General features: G+C 52.3%; 1 protein-coding gene across 2 annotated transcripts in view; it reads right to left on the bottom strand.

Moving 5' to 3' along the window:
* The window catches only part of PKNOX2 (PBX/knotted 1 homeobox 2), a 241,302-nt gene that overhangs the window by 29,954 nt on the left and 192,933 nt on the right, over nucleotides 1–18,415 (bottom strand). For both annotated transcript variants that reach the window (XM_054592777.1, XM_054592778.1), the window contains 2 exons: nucleotides 13,522–13,693; nucleotides 2,099–2,287 (listed from right to left, as the gene is read on the bottom strand). In XM_054592777.1, coding sequence (XP_054448752.1) covers nucleotides 2,099–2,287; nucleotides 13,522–13,693 — 361 coding nt within the window. The remainder of the gene's footprint in view (nucleotides 1–2,098; nucleotides 2,288–13,521; nucleotides 13,694–18,415) is intronic.

Below are 18,415 nucleotides of genomic sequence, written 5' to 3'. Positions count from 1 at the left end.
GTCACGAGAGGGTCCAAAGTCCTTTCCTCTTTCCTGGGTCTCGGGGCCCTGAGGGCTGTGACCCTGGGGGGCCGACGTTGCAGCCAGCACCCCTGAGACCCTGCTCACCCGGAGCCCGTGCTCGCCTCTCAGCCAGCTCTGCGTCCAATGACCCTGCTCGTCCAGGCGCCCTTGGCAGCCTCGGGCCCCCAGCCCCGCGGGGCCCCTGTGGCTGCCGAGCCCTCTGGCCTTCCCCTCTCTCCCCGCTGCCCTGGCACACCCCAACGCCAGGGCTCGGGGTGGAGCTGGAGGGCCCGGAAGGGGGAGACCCAGCACCTCTCCAAGGGCCTGATTATTTCCAAAGACTGGTGCTAATTTTCTGATATGATCCTCACATCTCTGTGAGGCACTAAACCCTCATTACTTTTCCTGACCGATGCATTCTAATTAGATCAACACTTAAAAAAAAATTCACAATAGCCACAGGATGGCTTTCCATCTCATTAACTCCTCACTTATTATTTTCATGAAAATTACTGATAAAAATGTGCATCTCCATTTGGTGAGGCCTCACAGCCTCCTCGGCGCCTATCTTGCATCTCTCCCGTCACCCGGGCTGTGCAGCGTCGCCATGGTAACCCACAATAATAGAAACTAATAAATTACAAACGAGATGCTCGTTGAGCAATTATTGTCCTCTTTTATGCAAGTTTCTTGCTAATTTTGATCATAAGGGAAAGTACAATAAGACTCTGAAGGAATGAGTCTATTTCAAGAGAATATTAGCAAGCAGAAATCTGGGCGGCTGTTTTCGGATCTGTAATAGAGCGATTTGGTGGTTTCCGGCAAGGGGGAGAGGAAATAAACTTCTTGCCTCCTGTCCCATGCACTGTCATGTCCCACAGAGATCCCACTAAGGTGGGTGTGATGTGATACTTGTCAAAATGGGCAAGGGAAGGCTGGCCTTCCAGAAGTCCCTTCCCCTGCCTCTACCAACTTAGATCGCATGTGTTGGTCCTTAAAACTTAGGGATTCAAAACAACAGCACCACCTTTCTTAGGCGCTCTTTCCAGTGCTTCCCACCAATCATTCTTAGGAGGTTTATCTGGGCCCCAAGCCTGACTGTCTAATGAGAAGAGGCTCCGTGTATCTGTCCTGGACTGAGGAGAGAAAGGACATGGGGTGCCCGTGGCTTATGTACACACCAGTGAGGGAAACAAGCAGCTTTCTTAGTCTGTAGGTTCTGAGAAAACATTCTGCCCTGGAGAGAAGAGCCCATCCTCATCCAGGACACCTAGCCAAGGTTTTCCACGTTTCCCAGTTCCCAGGATGAAGGCGGCAGGTGACTCTCGAGAAACGGTGACTTGAGGTGACATCTGTAGCGGCCCTGAATCTTGGGGAGGCAGATGTACCTGGACAGGGTGAGCGGCTGGACCGTGCCCAGGGAGAGGCTGCCCTGGGCGGGGGCTGGGTTCAGGGCCGGCCGTGCCCACACCTTCCTTCTCAGGAATGCAGGGCGCTCAGCAGGCCTTCCTGGGGTGTCTGGGGGGCGGGGACGTCGGGGTCCATCCCCAGCTCTGTCCTTGCCTAACCTCCAGCAAGGCTTTCCGTCCACTTAACTCTTCTGCTCACTTCTTGGGGGTGTCTCGGGCCAGGAAACCAGGAATGACTTTGGACATTGCCCCCTCAGATCTGGCCCCCTCCTAGGGAATACTAATGCCCTGTCACGGTGAGCACTGGGCAGAAAGGGGCTAGGGCCCTGGCTGGTGTGGCTCAGGGGACTGAGCGCCGGTCTGCGAGCTGAAAGGTCACCGGTATGATTTCTGGTCAGGGCGTGTGCCTGGGTTGCAGGCCAGGTCCCTGGTTGGGGGCGTGAGAGAGACAACTGATTGATGTATCTCTTGTCCATTGTTGTTTCTCTCTCTCTCTTTCTCACTCCTTTCCCCTCTTTCTAAAAGTAAATAAATACAGTCTTTAAAAAAAAAAAGGGACTGGGGTGCCTGATGGAGAGAATGAGGACTCTGTCAGAGGAGGGCCCACCCAGTGAGAGCATCCGCGGGGCGACCTTCAGACCTTCCTGCGTCTGGCTTAGGCGCTAGGACCCAGCCCTGCGTGTTACCTGTGAGTGGAGATTTATGGAGGGCTGATTGGGGGAGTAGGGCCCCCCGAGATCATTCCTGAGCAGGTTATCGCTGTGCATCTTGGTTTTGAGGCAGGTGATGTAACGGTTACAAAAGTCCTTGCAGAGCTCGTTGACTTTCTCCAGCTCCAGCAGGTGGATTCTCAGGACCTGGATTGCCTTCACCATCTGCGGAGAGGGAGGACAGGTGAGCCCGGGGGCTCGTATCACGTCCCCCCGCTGCCTTGGCCCCCAAGCCCCACGCACACAGGCGGGGAGGAGCCCAGGCCCAGACCCGGGTCCATGCTTCCTTATCCATGTGATTTGGATCCTCCTCATCTACTGTGATGCTTGCTCACCTCGAGCCCGCTGTTGTCGCGGCTGTTCTTGGGGCAGTTGTGGTATTTCCTCTGAGAACAGTACTGGCCTTAACGGCAGAAGACCACGCGCCAAGCCCCAGGCCTGCCGTTTACGATCGGTGTGGCCTTGGGCGACGGTTCGAGCTCTCTGCGTCTCACAGTCTGACAAGCGGGGACAGCGCTGTCCTCCCTGACAACCTCCCTGACAAGCGCACAGGTTTGCTGGGACAGTCATGTGAGGGGCTGAGCAAGCGGCGAAGCACTGAATAGCGTGAGGAGGACTGAGGTGGGAGTTCCTTGCAAGTGCCTCAAGAGGCCGGGCTGTCCTTAAACACACGTGCTGAGTGCCTCACGTGACCCAGGTCGCCTTGCGGGCGCCTCACGGATCCTCGCTGCCTGACTGCACCGTCCAGCAGGACTTAGCTAGGCGTTGGAAGCCCTCACTGTGGAGGCCCTTCCCGGGACCTTTGGACTGTGTGCATCCCTGTCGCCTCTTCAGACGGGCATTCCTAACCTTTTCATGTCAAGAAGCTATTTTTCCATTGACGTTTTGCTCTTTATCATTGTTATTAGTATAAAAGGAAAGTGCCAACGGGAGGTATGGAAAATAGAGGATGAAAAAATGCTGCCCTTGGTCCAATCATTCTAAAAGAATGATAATGTGGGGGGCTTTTCCACTTGTGTATATTTTAACACAGTTTCAGTCACCTTGTGCCTACAAGTTTGTGCCCTGTTTTCGTACTTATTTTACAAGACGTCATTTTCTAAGTGGCAAAGTTGTTCTCTCCATTCTCCCTCCTAGACCGGGAGCTCCTAGGGGCAGGGATGGTGTCTGATTTGCTCACCGTGATGTGCTCAGCACCAACACATATGGATATCAAATAAGTATTTACTGAATGGGTGAAAGTAAATTTATATTTTAATTGCTGCAAATTATTCCATGTGTGTGCCATATTTAACCAATTCCTCATTATTGGACATTTAGATTACTTGCTATTTTTTGATTTTATAAAAAATGTTACAGTGACTGTTTTCTAAGCTTATACCTTTTATTCATGTTTCTACATTATTTCCTTAGGATGAATCCCCGGAAGGGACATGAAAAAACCTATGGGCATTCCTTAGGCTCACGATAAATGTCGCCAAGTTGCTTTTCAAGAAAGCATTGTTTAAGCGGTGCTGGAGCAATTGGACAAGCACAAGCCAAATGATGAGTCTTGACATACATCTCACATCTTTTATAAAAGTAAACTCGAGTGGATGAAAGACCTATATGTAAGACATTGAACTATAAAACTTTGAGAAAAAGAAATCAGATAAAATCATCAAGACCAAGTAGTAAGCAAAGAGGATTAAACTTGACTCCAAAAGATGAACCCAGAAAAGGAAAACTTGATAAATTGGACCTCATCAAAATTAAAAATGTTTGCTCTTCAAAAGACCCTGTGAAGAAGATGAAAGGACAAACAGGCTGGGAGGAAATAGTTGCAAACCACATATCTGACAAAGGACATACCTAGAATGTATAAAAAGCTTTCAAAACTAAACAGTAAAATAACAAGCCATCCAATTAGAGCAGGGGCAGAAGACGACATCAGACTTTTTACTGGAGAGGATATACAGATGGCAAATAAGCCCATGAAAAGATGCTCAATGTCATTAGCCATCAGGGAGATGCAAATGAAAACCACAAAGAGATAACACGACACACTTATAAGAATGGTTAAATAAAAAGTAGCGATGACACCAAATGCTGGCGAGGGACTGGGCACAGGCTTACTCTCACGTTGCTGGGGGTATGTAAGGTGGTTCCGCCTTCTGCACATAACATTGTCTGACAAAACTAAATAGTGTTTACCGTACAACCCAGAAACTGCACTCTTGGGCATTTAACGCAGAGAAATAAAAATGTGTAGTTACACAAAAAGCCTGCGTGCAAAGCTCACAGCAACCTTATTTCTAATAGTCAAAAACTAGAAAAATAAAAACATACTTCAGCAGGTGAGTGAATAAAGAACTTGTGGTCCATCCATATCATGGACTAGTACTTGGTAACAAAAAGGAACCAATTATTGATACAGTTAGTTGGGTGGATTTCAAGGGAATTATGCTAAGAAGGAAAAACCAGTCTTAAAAGATCATCCCTCTTGTATACTATCCGATGCCATTTATAAAATATCCTTGAAATGACAAAATTACAGAGATGAAGAACAAAGTAGTGGTTGCAGGGGGCGGGGTAGGGGAGGGAGGAACTGTTCCGTATCTTGACCACCATAGTGTGTATGTGAAAGAACACATGTGATAAAATTGCACAGAATAAACACATACACGTCTGTAAAGCTGATGAAATCTGAGTAAGTTTGGTGGATTGTCTCTTGTTTACTTCCTGGTTCCAAAGGTGTTCTATAGCCAGCGAGAAGGGAGTCACAACTTCTCTAAACGTGTTCTTACGACTGCATGTGAATCTCCAATGACATCAAAAAGTGAAAAACAGGTGGGGCTTGTTGCCTTTTGAGGGCCATTTATGTTGCCACAAGTAAGACACCAAAGTCCCTGTGTCCCCCTACCCTCCCACTCTGGGCTGGCGTTTTGATGCCCAGGGAAACAAGGAAGGGACTCTCTCCTCCCAGAGCATCTGACTTCTGCTGGGGGGAGAGCTGCCAGCCCCTCCCCTCTGGGCTTTGTTGCCATTTCAAGCGGGAGGCGAGCGAGGAGAGTCCCTGGGTTGGCATTTGAATTGTCTGAAGGGTGTGCACTGTACTCAACTAATCAAGGGCTCTTGGCTCTTGTAGTCCTGAATGAGATGAAGCATCACTCAAAGCCAGAAGCCAACAATTGTGTGCCTTCGTACAGGGCTCAGTCACAGGGTCTGGCCCTAAGGAAGTGCTCCGTCCACGCAGCCGAGACTGATGGAGGTGGAGCTGTCCCAGGCACGGAGAACAGTGACCTTAGGGCTGATTATTTGAACTGAAAACTTGCAGTCAGGTACCGCATAAATATTCACTCTTGCCTGAAGTATCTACTTGACTTTGGCCATGAAGATCTTGTTTTATGTCTCTCAGAGTAATTAGCACAGTATATGGTGTTTGATAAACACTCACTGATTGATTGATAACGATATCCAAACATTTTTTATTCTAACTATGGCTCAGTCCCTGTGTTAGACCCATGGCACGCCTCGTCTTATTCACTCTACAACCATCTCCACAAGTGGGTACATTATCGCCCACACTTTACCTGAAGGAAATGAAGCCCAGAGACACTGTTTGATTTGCTTAAAGTCACACAGCTGGTAAGTAAGAGAACTAGGATGTGACGTCAGGTTGCATGTGTTGCTTTATGCTCAATATGGGCTCTCAGAATTTTCATAGATAGAGAACATGGCAGTTTAGATGGCGCATGGTTTAGGGAGGAAGCGGCTCAGTGACAGGAATTATGGGATTGCAGGAAAACCGAAGAGCTTTGGGGACATGATAGCTATTTCCAGAACGCCCCTGGTAACCTTCCCTCACTCGATGTCTCCTCTCTCACTCCTGGCCTGGCCCCCAGGAGTCAGAGTGCCTCACCCACGCAAGTACCCACATCCTCGGACGGCGGGGGGCCCTCCGTGTTCTGGTTCCCTGAGCATCTCCAGGGAGCCGTCCGCAGTTCACTGACGGTGTGGGGAGGGCCGCCTTCTAGGTAGACAGGAGGTCCGGACTCCCTAGGACAGTTGGCTGTGGCTTCTCGGAGGCTCTCCCAGTGAGAACCTTATCCTGTCAGACCATCCCTCTGTTCTCTCAATCTGCTCATTGAATTCTTCCGTGAGTTTACCAGCGTCTCTCCTGCCTTAACAGAAAGTGCTTACCCAGCCTTCTGCAGGCTCTGAGAACATCTAGTGCCTCCCTTGATTTAGTGTTATCCACTCAACATAAATATTGTCTCACTCTGTGCCATACACTGGATAAGGAATCTAACGTGAATAAATTGTCCTATTAGCTCTGTCTTCTCCAGGCAAAAGAATCCTAATTCTTTCAACCATTCTTCTTTTTCCTTTTGCTCTCTTCCCTTCTGTCTTCCGTCTTCCTCCCTTCTTTCCTTCTCTCCCTGAACTTTCCTTTACTGGCCTAGTCTTCATTTTTAATCAACATTTTTTTTACTCACTTATTTTTAAGTCTTTTCATGAAGTAATGCACACACATTCACATACAGAAAAGTACACATGTTTACTCATCTGTTTAAAAAACATAGCCCATAAGTACTGATTATAAAAAGGGAATCAGAAAATGCAAATAAGTGAAAAAAAAATAAGAAGGAGGACCCGCCCAGCTAGCTCTGCTGGAATGAAACACCCTCCGGGTACCCAGGCCTGCACACAGCACTTGGACGTGGCCCTGCCTTTTGATCTGATAAAGCACAGCTGAAGGGTTACTTTTCACGGAAGAGTAGACTTGGTTTAAAGACTCAAGAAGGCAGCACAAGTCAGAGCAATACGCCCAGGCAGTGAGCACGCAGGACCTATTCGATCTCAGGGGAATGCCGGGCGGCGCCGCTAACGAGGGGCGGCCGCCTGGCCCTGGCCGCACGGGGGCCTGGGGGGCCCGGGCGGGGGTGACTGACGGGCGGGGTCTGAGGCCAGGCCTGCTGTTCGCAGAGCGGGTCATATCGGGCCAGGTGCGCGGCCTCTCTGAGCCTCAGTGTCCTCATTTGCAAAGTGGAGATGCGATCATCCCTAAGTCGCAAGACTTGGTAAGAGCTAAGGGAAAGAAGGTAAAAGTGCTTCATGAACCGCAGGGAACCAAAGGCATGTACATTTTTAAACTTCTTTTAATAATTTCTAATATCTAGCTGGCTTTTCTATTGCCATTCCATCTTCAGCTGGCGGAAAAAATAATCATTCCTGGTTTTTCCTCTATATGTATGTTTTGTAAATCACTCTTTGTCCTATGTGTTTGCAGTTTTGGGTTTTTGCCTCTAAGTTAGAATGAAACTCTGATTTATTAGCCTATGTTTTTTAAGTGATCAATGCCATATAAAAAGTTATTCCAAATTTTCTAGAGCATTAACATTTCCACTTAATTTAATACCATCCTCAACTGTGGTAAATGTGTCCTTAATCCCTTTCCCCAAGTTTTGCTTCATCTTTCAGTGTTCCTCCCTCCCTGCTTTTTCAAAATAAAGACAACAGCCCTTGTTTCTTTACGAAGTCCCCTTCAGAGAAGGGGAACAAGCTGCAACCTTTTCTTCCACCCCAGATCGCGGCGCAGTAGCCCCGCGGGTCCCAGGGAAGGACATGGGCGGGGCTCCTTGTGCTCTCTGAAGTCACGTGGCGTGATGTTCCGGATCGATTCTTTCCCTGCCTGGGCATTCTGGCCAAGTGTTTTACCTTTCTGTCAAATTTAGGATGATTATAATGCCTACACTGTAGAGTTATTGTGATAATGGAATAAGATAATGTATGTAAATGCTCTGGGCAGAGTAGCTATTTGATAAATGTCAATTCTTTATGCCAACGTGGGCCCTCCCGCAACCAAGTTCCTTCTAAAAAGTGTCCTCTCTTGTAGGATCGTGGCCTCTTCACTGGATGGTAATAAATCTTGCCTTTCAAAACAATTACATACCGAGCACTTTACCAGTCACAAAATGATTTTCGCTCCATTATCTCATTTGAGGCTCATAACCACGGGACACGTCTCTCCCGGAGACGAGGAGACTGAGGCTCGGGCCGAGGTACCCTGCGAAACGGCTCATGGAGGGAGGGAGGCGCTGGCCCTCTTCCGTTGAGAGCTGGGGAGCTGGAACTCTTCTCCCTCACTCATGGAGGGAGGAATGTATAAACACACACGCTCTGATATTTCCTGGCGGTCATTAGGGCAGCCAGAGCTAAAATCGAATTGGGAATTTTTCCAGGCCAGGCCAGCTCCGCCTGACCAGTTGTAAGTGTGAGATCACAAGAACAAGAAATGGGACTTGGAAGAAGAAGAGGGACCAGGGACTGGGATCTACCAGATTATGGGGGGACAGCATGAACCGTTTATGGACGCCATCACGCATGACAAGTTGAATGCTTTTAAGTGAAGAACGCGGCGCCTCTCCTCGGACGTCCTCCGTTTGGAGAAGCGGTGTGGTGCGGAGGCAGGAGGTGGGTTAGACCCACTTGGCGCAAACGCTGGCCCTGTAACTCACTGTCTCGGGCCCTCGGGCCCTGAGCCCTCTTCTGTGCGCTGTGGGCAGGGCTGTGGTGAGAACCCAAGAGCAGAGCTGGGGCTCGAGTACAACGGGTTTCAGAGGCTGAGGCCAGGGTCTTCCGCCTGCTGAGAGGCCCTGGACGGCACACGTGACCTCTGCACTTTACTTCCCTCCGCTGTAAAATGGGACAACAGAGACCCCCTCGGAGCCACGCTGAGGATGGAGCGGGTGGAGGCCAGAAGAGAACGAAGAAGACCCGGTGTGCAGAAAGAACTGAGGGAAGACCGGCTATAGGGCAGGCGACCGCGACGAGGGCAGGTGCTCGCGCCCTCGTGAGACTCCTCTGCCTCCTGCCGGCTGTGTGACCCTCAGCCGGAGGGCGGGGGGGCGGGGGGTGTCGCCTCGTGTCTCAGTCCCCTCACCTTAAAATGGGAATAGGAATCATAATACTACGTGCCCGTGGGTTTAAAGACAGGGTTAAATCAGAAAGTGCCTGTCAAGTGTTTAGAAGAGCACCTGACAGCTGATAAGAGCTCTATTAATGTTAACTGTCGCCCACTCAGATAGTCTGTCTTTCCGCCCCCTCTCTTGGTGTCTGCAGAATCTTCTGCTCCTGCTGGGCCTGGGCCGAGGCTGCAGTGAGTGACTCTGAGAGGGGCCAGCTGGGCTCCGCGGCCCGGACCTCTGGCCTGGCTCCTCCTTCCCGCCCCGGGCCTCTGGCCCTGCCTCCTCAGCCGGGGCCCACGGGCCTGCGGGGCCCCGCTTTGGAGCTGGCTTTGCGGTCAGGCAGCCATAATATGTCCCTCGAGCCACACCAGAGTCTCATTAAAACGTGCCCCATAAATGTTAAAAAATTTACACATAAAAAAATTCCATGCATGTAACTGAAACCGTAGGTTTTACAGCCTCGGTTTGAAATCTTGCATAATATATAAAACCTTGGCCCTGCACTGGGGGCCCGTAAATCAGATTTTATAAAACAAAAAGCTTTTACCTTTCAAAGGGGTTTGGGGAACTTGCAAATTTTACAAACTTTACCAACTGCCAGTCAGAGGCCGTTGGACCCAAGCAGGGGATCAGCGGGCCGGGGGGGAAGCGGCCTGGTGAGCACGGGTGGGCACAGGAAGCGGGGCAGCCCCGCGGCGCCACCAGCCAGGGGGCACTCCTGCCCAGCCTCCGGCGGCTGCAAGTGGGGGTAGAGAGGGTCGGGGGGCGGGGATGGGCAGAGGGGGTGGCAGTGCTGTTTTGAAGGGGGACTTTATTCCCCCCAGGGAGAGGAGAGGTGGGTGACGTAGTGGAGGGGCACCGCGTTGGGAGCCTGCAGACCTGGTTCTGGCCCCAAGTAATTTCCCTCCTCTAGTTTGCGGCGTCCGCATCTATAAAACGGACTCGCTCCTCTGTGGACCGGTGTTTCCCCTACCGTGCCGCGGGAGTGGCTGGCCGGCTGGAAAAGGGGCCCCCTTGGGAGCTGCAGTCTGGGAGCCTCGGATCTTCTGGCAGCGCAGCCAGCCGCTCCCCAGGGGCTCGTCTGGGAGATTCGTCTGGGAACAGAGGAAGGTACAACATGCAAATTGCTCAGAGGAGGAGGGGGCCGCTGGAAGCAGGAAGACTCAGGTCCCAGGGCGGGCTTGGTGGGGCTGCAGGGAAGGTGGGGTCAGAGCTCGAGATGCCAGGGTGGGACCAGGTTTTGGGGACCCCAGTGTCCTCCTGACAATTCCATTGGTGAAAGTCAATATTCAAGGGCAGAAGAAAGCCGCCCTGACACACACATATATATAAAATAAATCTCTCAATTATCTCAGCTCATTTGCTTGGGGTCTCTCATTTTATGTCCCTGCTCCGCTGCGCAGTATATCTGTCCGGATAAAGAGTTACAGTCCGTTGGGCTACGTGTGCGGGGTTGTAAAAAATACAGATGCCAGATTAACTGGCTGTGGCACTCGGCAGCTGATTGAGCTGATAATGACGCGATCTGACCTTTTTCTAATTTCTAATTATGTGCATCTCGGCTGTGCTGGCTACATGGTTCTCGTTCTAATGATGGCCCCCGTGGCTGGCCCTCCTTCTCCCTCCCGACAGGGGACTACAAGAGGGGCGCAAAGGGCACTGCTTGGCTCCCCACGTAAAGTTTCAGGGGCCGGGGGCAAGGCTGGAAGCTAGAATGCCTTGCTTTGGCGACACTGTATTTGAGATTAACCTTCTGGATGCTATGATTCTTAAAGGCCATTTAGTTCCACAAGCCATCTCACTAATGTTTTTACTGTAGTCACTGGAGATACGCGTGTTAGATCTACAGGTGAGGAAACCCAGCTTCCAAGGAGTGAAGTCGTCAAAGTCACAGTGCTGGTAAACAGCCAACCCAGCCCCAGAGCTTTCATACCTAAATGCTCCTTCTATGGTCCTCATTCAAATAATCGACCCATCATCAGAGGGAGCACTTTGTAAAGAGCGCAACTGTCTAACCACTATGCCATACATTTGAAACTAATATGAAATAATATTGAATGTAAAGTGTACTTGAAAAAAATTTAAATCACTAAGAAAAGTAATAAAATAAAATATTGACCAACCAGCCAGTCGTGGCTGCAGCTGACTCATCTAGGTCAATCGGGTCCAGTGAGTGGATGGGAAGTCCAAGGACCGCTCCACCCACTGGACCTCTCCCGGCCCGGTCACCTGAGAAGTGGGAGCGCCCGAGGGCTGGGGCGGCCAGGGCAACTTCTACAGTATCCACGTCCCTAGGTCAGGCTTGGCACAGAACAGACAATTAATGGAGGTTTGTTGGACTGAATCAAGAAGTCTGATTATTTGCGTGAACAGACCCAGAGAGACCCAGGTAGTGTTCGCAAGAGGGGAGCACAGAGCTAGACACTTTTTGGCATTTTCCAGGCTGTACTAGAATAGGCAGCTATCCTCGGTGGGCAAGGTGTGTGAGGTTCACGTCCCCAGGACTCCTACAGCTGAAGAAGGTTTAAATTCTTCCACATTACTCTAATTTTACATGTTTCCTATCGGTCAGGTCTTGGTTTCTTTTTGTGTCCAGTGAGGAGACAGAACTCTGACCATCGTCCCCACCCCCCACCCCAGCTCCGAGAAATGGCTGCCTAAGCCCCTGGCTCCGTGGCCGCTGCGGGTATAGCTTTTGAAGACCAGTTTCCCAATTGCTGTTTTGAGATTCTGATCAGTGGAAAAGCAAGGCAGGGCCAGACTGGCCTGCACTTCCCATCTGACCACCCAGGGGCCCGCAGAGGAGAGCTCTCCGGGGGGCCTGGGACAGGGTCTGGGCCCCCGGGAGCGTGGCTGCTCTATCCAGCCTGGGCAGAGGGGGGGCAGGGAGGCAGAGGTGCTCTGGGGCTCCCAGGCGCCTGCACCGTCGCTGCTGAGGGCCGGCAGGCGCTGCCCCCCGGCCCAGGCCCGCTCCCTCTCTAAACGCTGCCCCATCACATCACCGCCCACAGTTCCAGGCCGGGGGTGGGGGGCTCTCCTGGACGTCATAAATATTGTGTGCAACTCTTGAGGGAAGAAGCAGCGGGTGGATAACTCAGAAGACAGAATAAACCCAAGTAACTGAAATCTGTTCTGCTGCGCACTGTGTGCACGTATATGGGTGTGTGCGTGCAGCTGTGAGCATGTGCGCATGTTTTGTTTCTTCCCCTTTGGAGCCACACTTGCTTTTCTAATTCTGTTTTCCTTCTGGGAGTAGGTTCCAGCTGACCTCTGGATGTGAGAGGTCAGCACCACAATCAGTCAATTTGTGGAAGAGAGTTTTTGCAGCGTTTCCAAATTCACCATGCATAATCTGGGTGATCCACCCACAGAAAAATCAAGAATTGTGGCTAATAATTCCAGGAGGACCACTTATCACAATGAATGAACAGAACATCCCCTCCACTACTCTCTCTCTCAGCAGAATTCCCAGGGCTACATGAGAATTTCAGATGTCATCTAATACGGTGATTACCAAACCTTGATAATTGCAACTGCCCAGAAAACTTAAAAAAATAGACTCACCAAATGTACGATTCACAATTTCTTGGTGGTGAGGCCCAAGAATATGCATTTTTTAAAAAAGCTGTAGTGGCCCTGTCTAGGTGGCTCTGCTGGTCAGAGCATCGTCCCCTGCACCAAAAGGTTGCGGGTTCGATGCCCAGTCGCGGCACATACCTAGGTTGTGGGTCTGATCCCTAGTCAGGGCCCGTACAAGAGGGAATCGATCAATGTTTCTCTCTCACATTGATATTTCTCCCTCTCTCTACTTTCCTCTCTCTCGAAAATCAATGGTCATAACCTCGGGTGAAGAATAAAAATACTAAAAAAATAATAAAAAGCTCTAGTGATGATCCGGATGACAAGCTGGGTTTGGGGGCCTGATCCGCTCTGTCCCCCTCAGCAGGCAGGAGAGCTGCTGGCCTCCTCCTCAACACGACGCGTCGCCAGGCCTTTCCCCCTCCTGATGTGCTTGCATGTGCCAGGCCCCTCGCCCGCCACACAGCAGCGCCCCAGCCGCCGGCAGATTCCCTAACACACCAGGACTGCAGCTCCCAGGGCCGCTGCCCCGGGCCTTCTGGGCACTACGACCCCCCCTCCCCATCCTCCTGTCTGCACTGCAGGAGGCTGGGTAGGGGATGCTGGCGCCACTGCGGGCACAGACCAGAGAAGCGGGGAGCTGTGGCCACAACACCTGCACCTGAAGCTCTTGGTTTAAGGAACTTAAAAATGGCTCTCAGCTGCTAGGGACACCTCTAGTGCCGGCCCCACCGGGGGGCACGCCGCCTATTTTGTTGAATGAATGAATGAATGAATGAATGTATGAATGAAAAGACCATTTCTAGGGCATTGGGAGGGGCCCCCAGGGAAGGCAGACCCCAGCCAGGGCAGGGGTTGGAGGGTCTTTACCAGATTGTCCAGTTCTGGGTCATCGCTGAAGAAGGGTTTGTGCTCCTGCTCCTGCTGGTGGACAAAGTTCTCGATGTCCACGTCAAAGCTGGCGGAGGTGATGCACTCAGAGCCCTGGGTGGCCTGTTCACATTTCTCAAACAGCAGCGTCAGAAGCGGGAAAAGAGGGTGCCTGTTGGGGGACAGCAAGAGCTCACACATGCGCACAGAGGCTCCGGCTGCTGGCTGGGCTCAGAGGCCACCAGGCTCCCTTTCCCACACTCCCATCATTTCTACCCACAAGGTCCCCCTCCTTGAGAGCGTCCCCAGTCCCCAGGGTCAGCCTGGACGGCAGCACTTCGTGTGCTGGTGGGGAAGATCCGTCTCCTGCGCCTGCTGCCTCGGAGGGCCTGTCTCCCTGCCCGCCGGGGCCCAGCTTTTCTCTTTGGTGTGACAAACTGCAGGGATATTAAATGAGGGTGATGGGTAGAATCCTTCAGGGAAGTAGGTGTCCATTTCTGGCTCAAGGTCAATTTCTGGGTCAAGGTCAACCCAGGAAGGAAATGCGGGAAGTGTCTAAACAAGTCCTGCACTTGAACATTAGTGGTTGGACACACACCCATTCTCGGCTGTCTGGAGCCAGCCGAGGGGGCACTTGTGTGTCTGTGAGTATAGACGGGGGATGTGTGCGAGCCTGAATTTGGGTCCGCACCTGGTGGACAGGTGTCTCCACCTGCCCTGCATCTGTTGGCCAACCCGGTTCAGGTCAGACACCGGAGTACATGACTGTCACCTCCCTGCACCTTTCCATCATCGCACGCTTAGCACATCAGTGTGACATGATTATTTGCACTGTTATTCGTTCCTGTTTTCCTGCGGACTGTCCCTGTCTTCATGGTCGCTGTATCCTTAGGGCCTTGCCCTGCATGCTCGTAGCAGATGCTTAATATTTGGTGAACGACAGTGAGTCAGGGAATGGAGAGGACGTGAGTGGGTGTGGGTGGTGCGTGGTGTGGGGCTGGGGTACATGATGGAAGCTGAAGGGCTTCCCTGACGGGCTCTGTGCATCTCAGCTGAGACGTCACCCACTCTGGGGCGCACCCTAGGCTGCCCCTCCGCCATGCTATGCAGATGGCTCCCTCAGCTCTTTGCTTTAACACCTGCCTTCCTCACTGGAATGTGAGCTACATGAGGGCAGGAAGCAAGCCCACCTTATTCATCACAGTCTGTTCAGAGTCTAACAAAATATGTGGGTCCCAATAAGTATCTGTTGAATGTATATATGTTATATGTGTGCCTATGTGCATACATAAGTGCATCTCTTATTTCTCTGCATCGTATGTGAATTGCTATGTCTTAACACCCAGCATGTGTTTGCGTGGGCTGCTGATACTGCGCCCTGGAGCCCCGTTCCCCTCCATGGTGGTCCCCAAAACGCATCTGCGTGCTGGGGCAGGAGGAAGCATGTGTGTTGGGCCTGGCCCCCAGGCCTCTGCAGAAGGGGATGTTCTGGCCAGCGCTGTGCGGTAAAATTTCTGCAACAATAGAAATGTTTCCTGTCTGCTGTCCAACATGGTAGGCCCTAGCTAGTCAAGGCCAATGGACGTTTAAAGTATGACTGTGTGTCTAGGACACTGAATTTACATTTTATTTCATTTTAACTCATTTTAATTGAAATAGCCACATGTGGCTCATGGCTACCATGCTGGAAAGAACAGAAAGACCCAGAAAGGCAAACAGACTGGCGTCTCCCCTGCAGCTGTGATTAAACGCACCGGGAGGAGAACCAAACATTCAGCTATTCAGCGTTGGCAGGTGCTGGGGGAAGCCTGTGAGCCCGCCCCATTCTGGGATTCTAGTAATTGTAGGCGAAAACGCAGAGGCGCAGGCCCCATCCACACTCCAACCCACGCATGCTGGTCTTTCTACTAGGGCTCAGGGGCGGGGGGAGAGGGAGAGAGGTCCCTACTTCACAGGAGCCGCTTGGCTCACAGAGCCTGCCTCTGGGCATTCTCCCCTCCTCAGGTTCTGGGAGCTGATGGGTAAGCAGGGAGTCCCCAAGGCTGCAGGCTGGGTTACAGTCTGGAGGGGAAAAAGGGTCAATGTCTGAGGGTGGCCCGTCTGCAGCCCCAAATCTCTAGACGGTCTCTATTCAGCACCCCCAGGAGGCTGATGGGGAAAACAGCAGATTCACTTAGCCACCGTCTGAAGACAAAGAGAAACCAGGTGAAGGGGTTAAACTCCAGTGTAAGTCTTCATTTGCAGCCACTAATACCGCAGCATATTATAGTCTAATCTAACCTGATCCCAGTTTAATGCAAGATTCTCCCGGTCCTGAGTGGAATACCAAAGCAAGCCTCGGTGGCTGTAATTTAAGCAGAGCCTGCAGTGGTTTAGCTGAGGGACATGAAAGGCAAATTCCAGACGGTGTTATGAATTATTGCGCCTGATGAACCTTCCTACTCTCAACAGATGCCTGCTGCCATTTAAACAGCCACTAGATCAATTAGGAATGAAAGGCACAAATCGACTCTGTACAAGGGCACTAAATTACCAGGAACTAATAATCCGCAGCACAGTGCCAGGTGGTGGGGGGCACCCCCGCCGGTCACCACTCCTTCCCTGCCCGCTCGCGGAGGGAGGGCGGGCAGCTGCTGAAGGAAGGGGGGCAGCCTGTGTGCACGTGCATGCGTGTGCACCTGTCAAGGGGAGCCGGTGCGAGTGTGGTGTAAGTGTGCTGTCTCATGTGTTTGCACTGCGTGCACAGGCAGTGTTGGATGTGTACAGTATGTATGCACGTGGGTAGGGTGTTCGAGGCCGGGTGCAGTTTCGTGTACTGTGAGCAGTGTACGTGTGCCCTATATTGTGTGCAGCATGTGTGCCTGTGCCACGTGTTTTCCGTGTGTGATTTGTGCGGCGATTGTGTGTTCTGTGTACACGGAGTGAGTGATGTGTGGGGCGGGGAGAGGAGCGTGAGCTCCTCAGCCCTGTCCTTGCCCCGTCCTTGCTCCGGCAGGGAGGAGAGTGGTCAGGGAGGGCCTCTCTGAGGAGGTGACATTTAAGTGAAGCCTTGAACGATGAGGAGATGGTCACGCAATATCCGAGGGAGAGGCATCCCGAGCAGGAGAAAAAGCAAAGCACTTGAGGTAGGAATGAACTTGGCCCGTTTCTGAAACAAAATCCAGGCGAGTGTGGCTGAACAAGGTGGGCAGGAGGGGAGTGGAGGGAGATGAGGCCGAAGAGATGAACAGGTGGGGCCACGGGACTCAGAGAGAGCTGGGCTGTGGCCGGGGCAGGGGGTGGGGGTAGGGGCGCGGCGAGGGGTGGGTGGAGGCGTCATCACAAACACTGGGAAGTGAGGTGCAGCCTCTCTGCAGAGCCACAGCACGGGTCCTTTTTATAAACCTCTCACTTTTAGGTGTCAGATCTCCCCAGAATGTGTGTGTGTTGGAGGGGCCTCTCTGAGGGTGTTTCCTGGGGCTTCTGCTATCTCTCAGGGGAAGGAAACATGCTTTCCACCCCGCCTCCTCCCCGCCAGATTAACCAGGGGCCCAAGAGCTGGCTTCGCAGATGCTAGCATGGCTCCCTGCCTCCAGCCCGTCCCCACCTGAGCCGAACGATCAGCTCCCAAACCCTCCCTTCTCAACCCCACCCTCTCCACACACGTGCCCCAGCCCCTGGTCCCAGGGCCCAGGAGTTCAGATGGCGCCCGAGCTCAGCCACAGTGTCTCGCAGGGACCGCAGCCGGGTCAGTGACCCCCTGCGGCACCGAAGCTCGGTCCACCTGGATCCCTCCCTAAATCCAGACTGTTCCCAGCTACCTGCCGCCTCAGGGTTGGGACCGCGGAGACACTGCACCACCCTCTGAGAAACAGGCGCAGGTCCCTAGCGCCTCTGTCATGCCACAGGCTTCTCTAAGCCAGGTCCCAGCCCGGTCCCCGCCTGCCCAGCCCACAGCTGCTGCAGGGTAGCCCCGTATCCCTAAGCCACCCTCCCACATCGCCACCCGAGGCTGGAGGTGAGGCTGGCAGTCACGGTCAAAGGCAGGGACCCTGAGAGCTGGGGGTCCTCGTACCCCGGGGACACGAAGTCCCTGGGTGTGCCAGGCGTGGAGTGGGAAGAAGGATTTCCAGGTAGGCCTGGGATATGGGCTCCCTGGAGCTTCCGATTCTCCAGCTGAAATGGGTTTAAGGAGTTCCTGCTGGAGTTGTCCAGATCGCTGTCCTCAGGGGCCAGGAGCTGCAATGTGGAAATTCAGTCCCGGGGCTCAGAAGATGATGAACTGGGTGTGAGTGGTGGCCGCTAGACTTTATTTCCAAGACCCGAGGGCGCCTGACCTCCTTAAGAGCTCGCCTTCTGCCTCCCTGTGCGCCCTCCCCTCCTCCACGCTGCCTCGACCTGCCCGCCCCTCCACCCCAATCTCTTTTAAGCCGTTCAAAATTTGGAGGAAATAAATCTCACTGCACCAATTCGGTGAGAGTTGGAGCCTCGTCAGTGCAGAACAAATAAAAGGAGTGAACTGGCATGACATTTTACTGCAGAAGAGAGGTCGTTTCCAGCCACTAATAAAAAGGATTTGACACAGACTAATAAAGAGAAATGAATTTCTCTAATGGACTAATTTAGCACACTCAGCACTGTACCCGGCTGCGGGGAGGGCAGGCAGGCCAGGGCGGGGAGGGTGGCGTGGCTTAGGAGAGGGCGAGTAGAGATGATCTCAAATCACATTTTAGTGTTTCCTTTTTCCTTCCTGAGTCGCCACGCCCACCCCACCCTCACTGCCTCTCCCCAGGGGCACCTGAACCAAAATCAAGCTGAAGATAGGCAGCTCTTGTTAACAACCCAAAGAAATAAGGGACCCCCCCGCCCCCCGCAAAATCGCAGCCCTACACAAGTTTCAGAAGGTGATTAAACC

This window comes from Pteronotus mesoamericanus, unplaced genomic scaffold, assembly GCF_021234165.1.
Source record: "Pteronotus mesoamericanus isolate MK-2021 breed Mesoamerican mustached bat unplaced genomic scaffold, CSHL_Meso_final scaffold_371, whole genome shotgun sequence".
NCBI classification, from domain to species: domain Eukaryota; kingdom Metazoa; phylum Chordata; class Mammalia; order Chiroptera; family Mormoopidae; genus Pteronotus; species Pteronotus mesoamericanus.
Note: the sequence above shows the minus strand (reverse complement) of the source record. Positions and strands in the feature narration are given on the sequence as shown.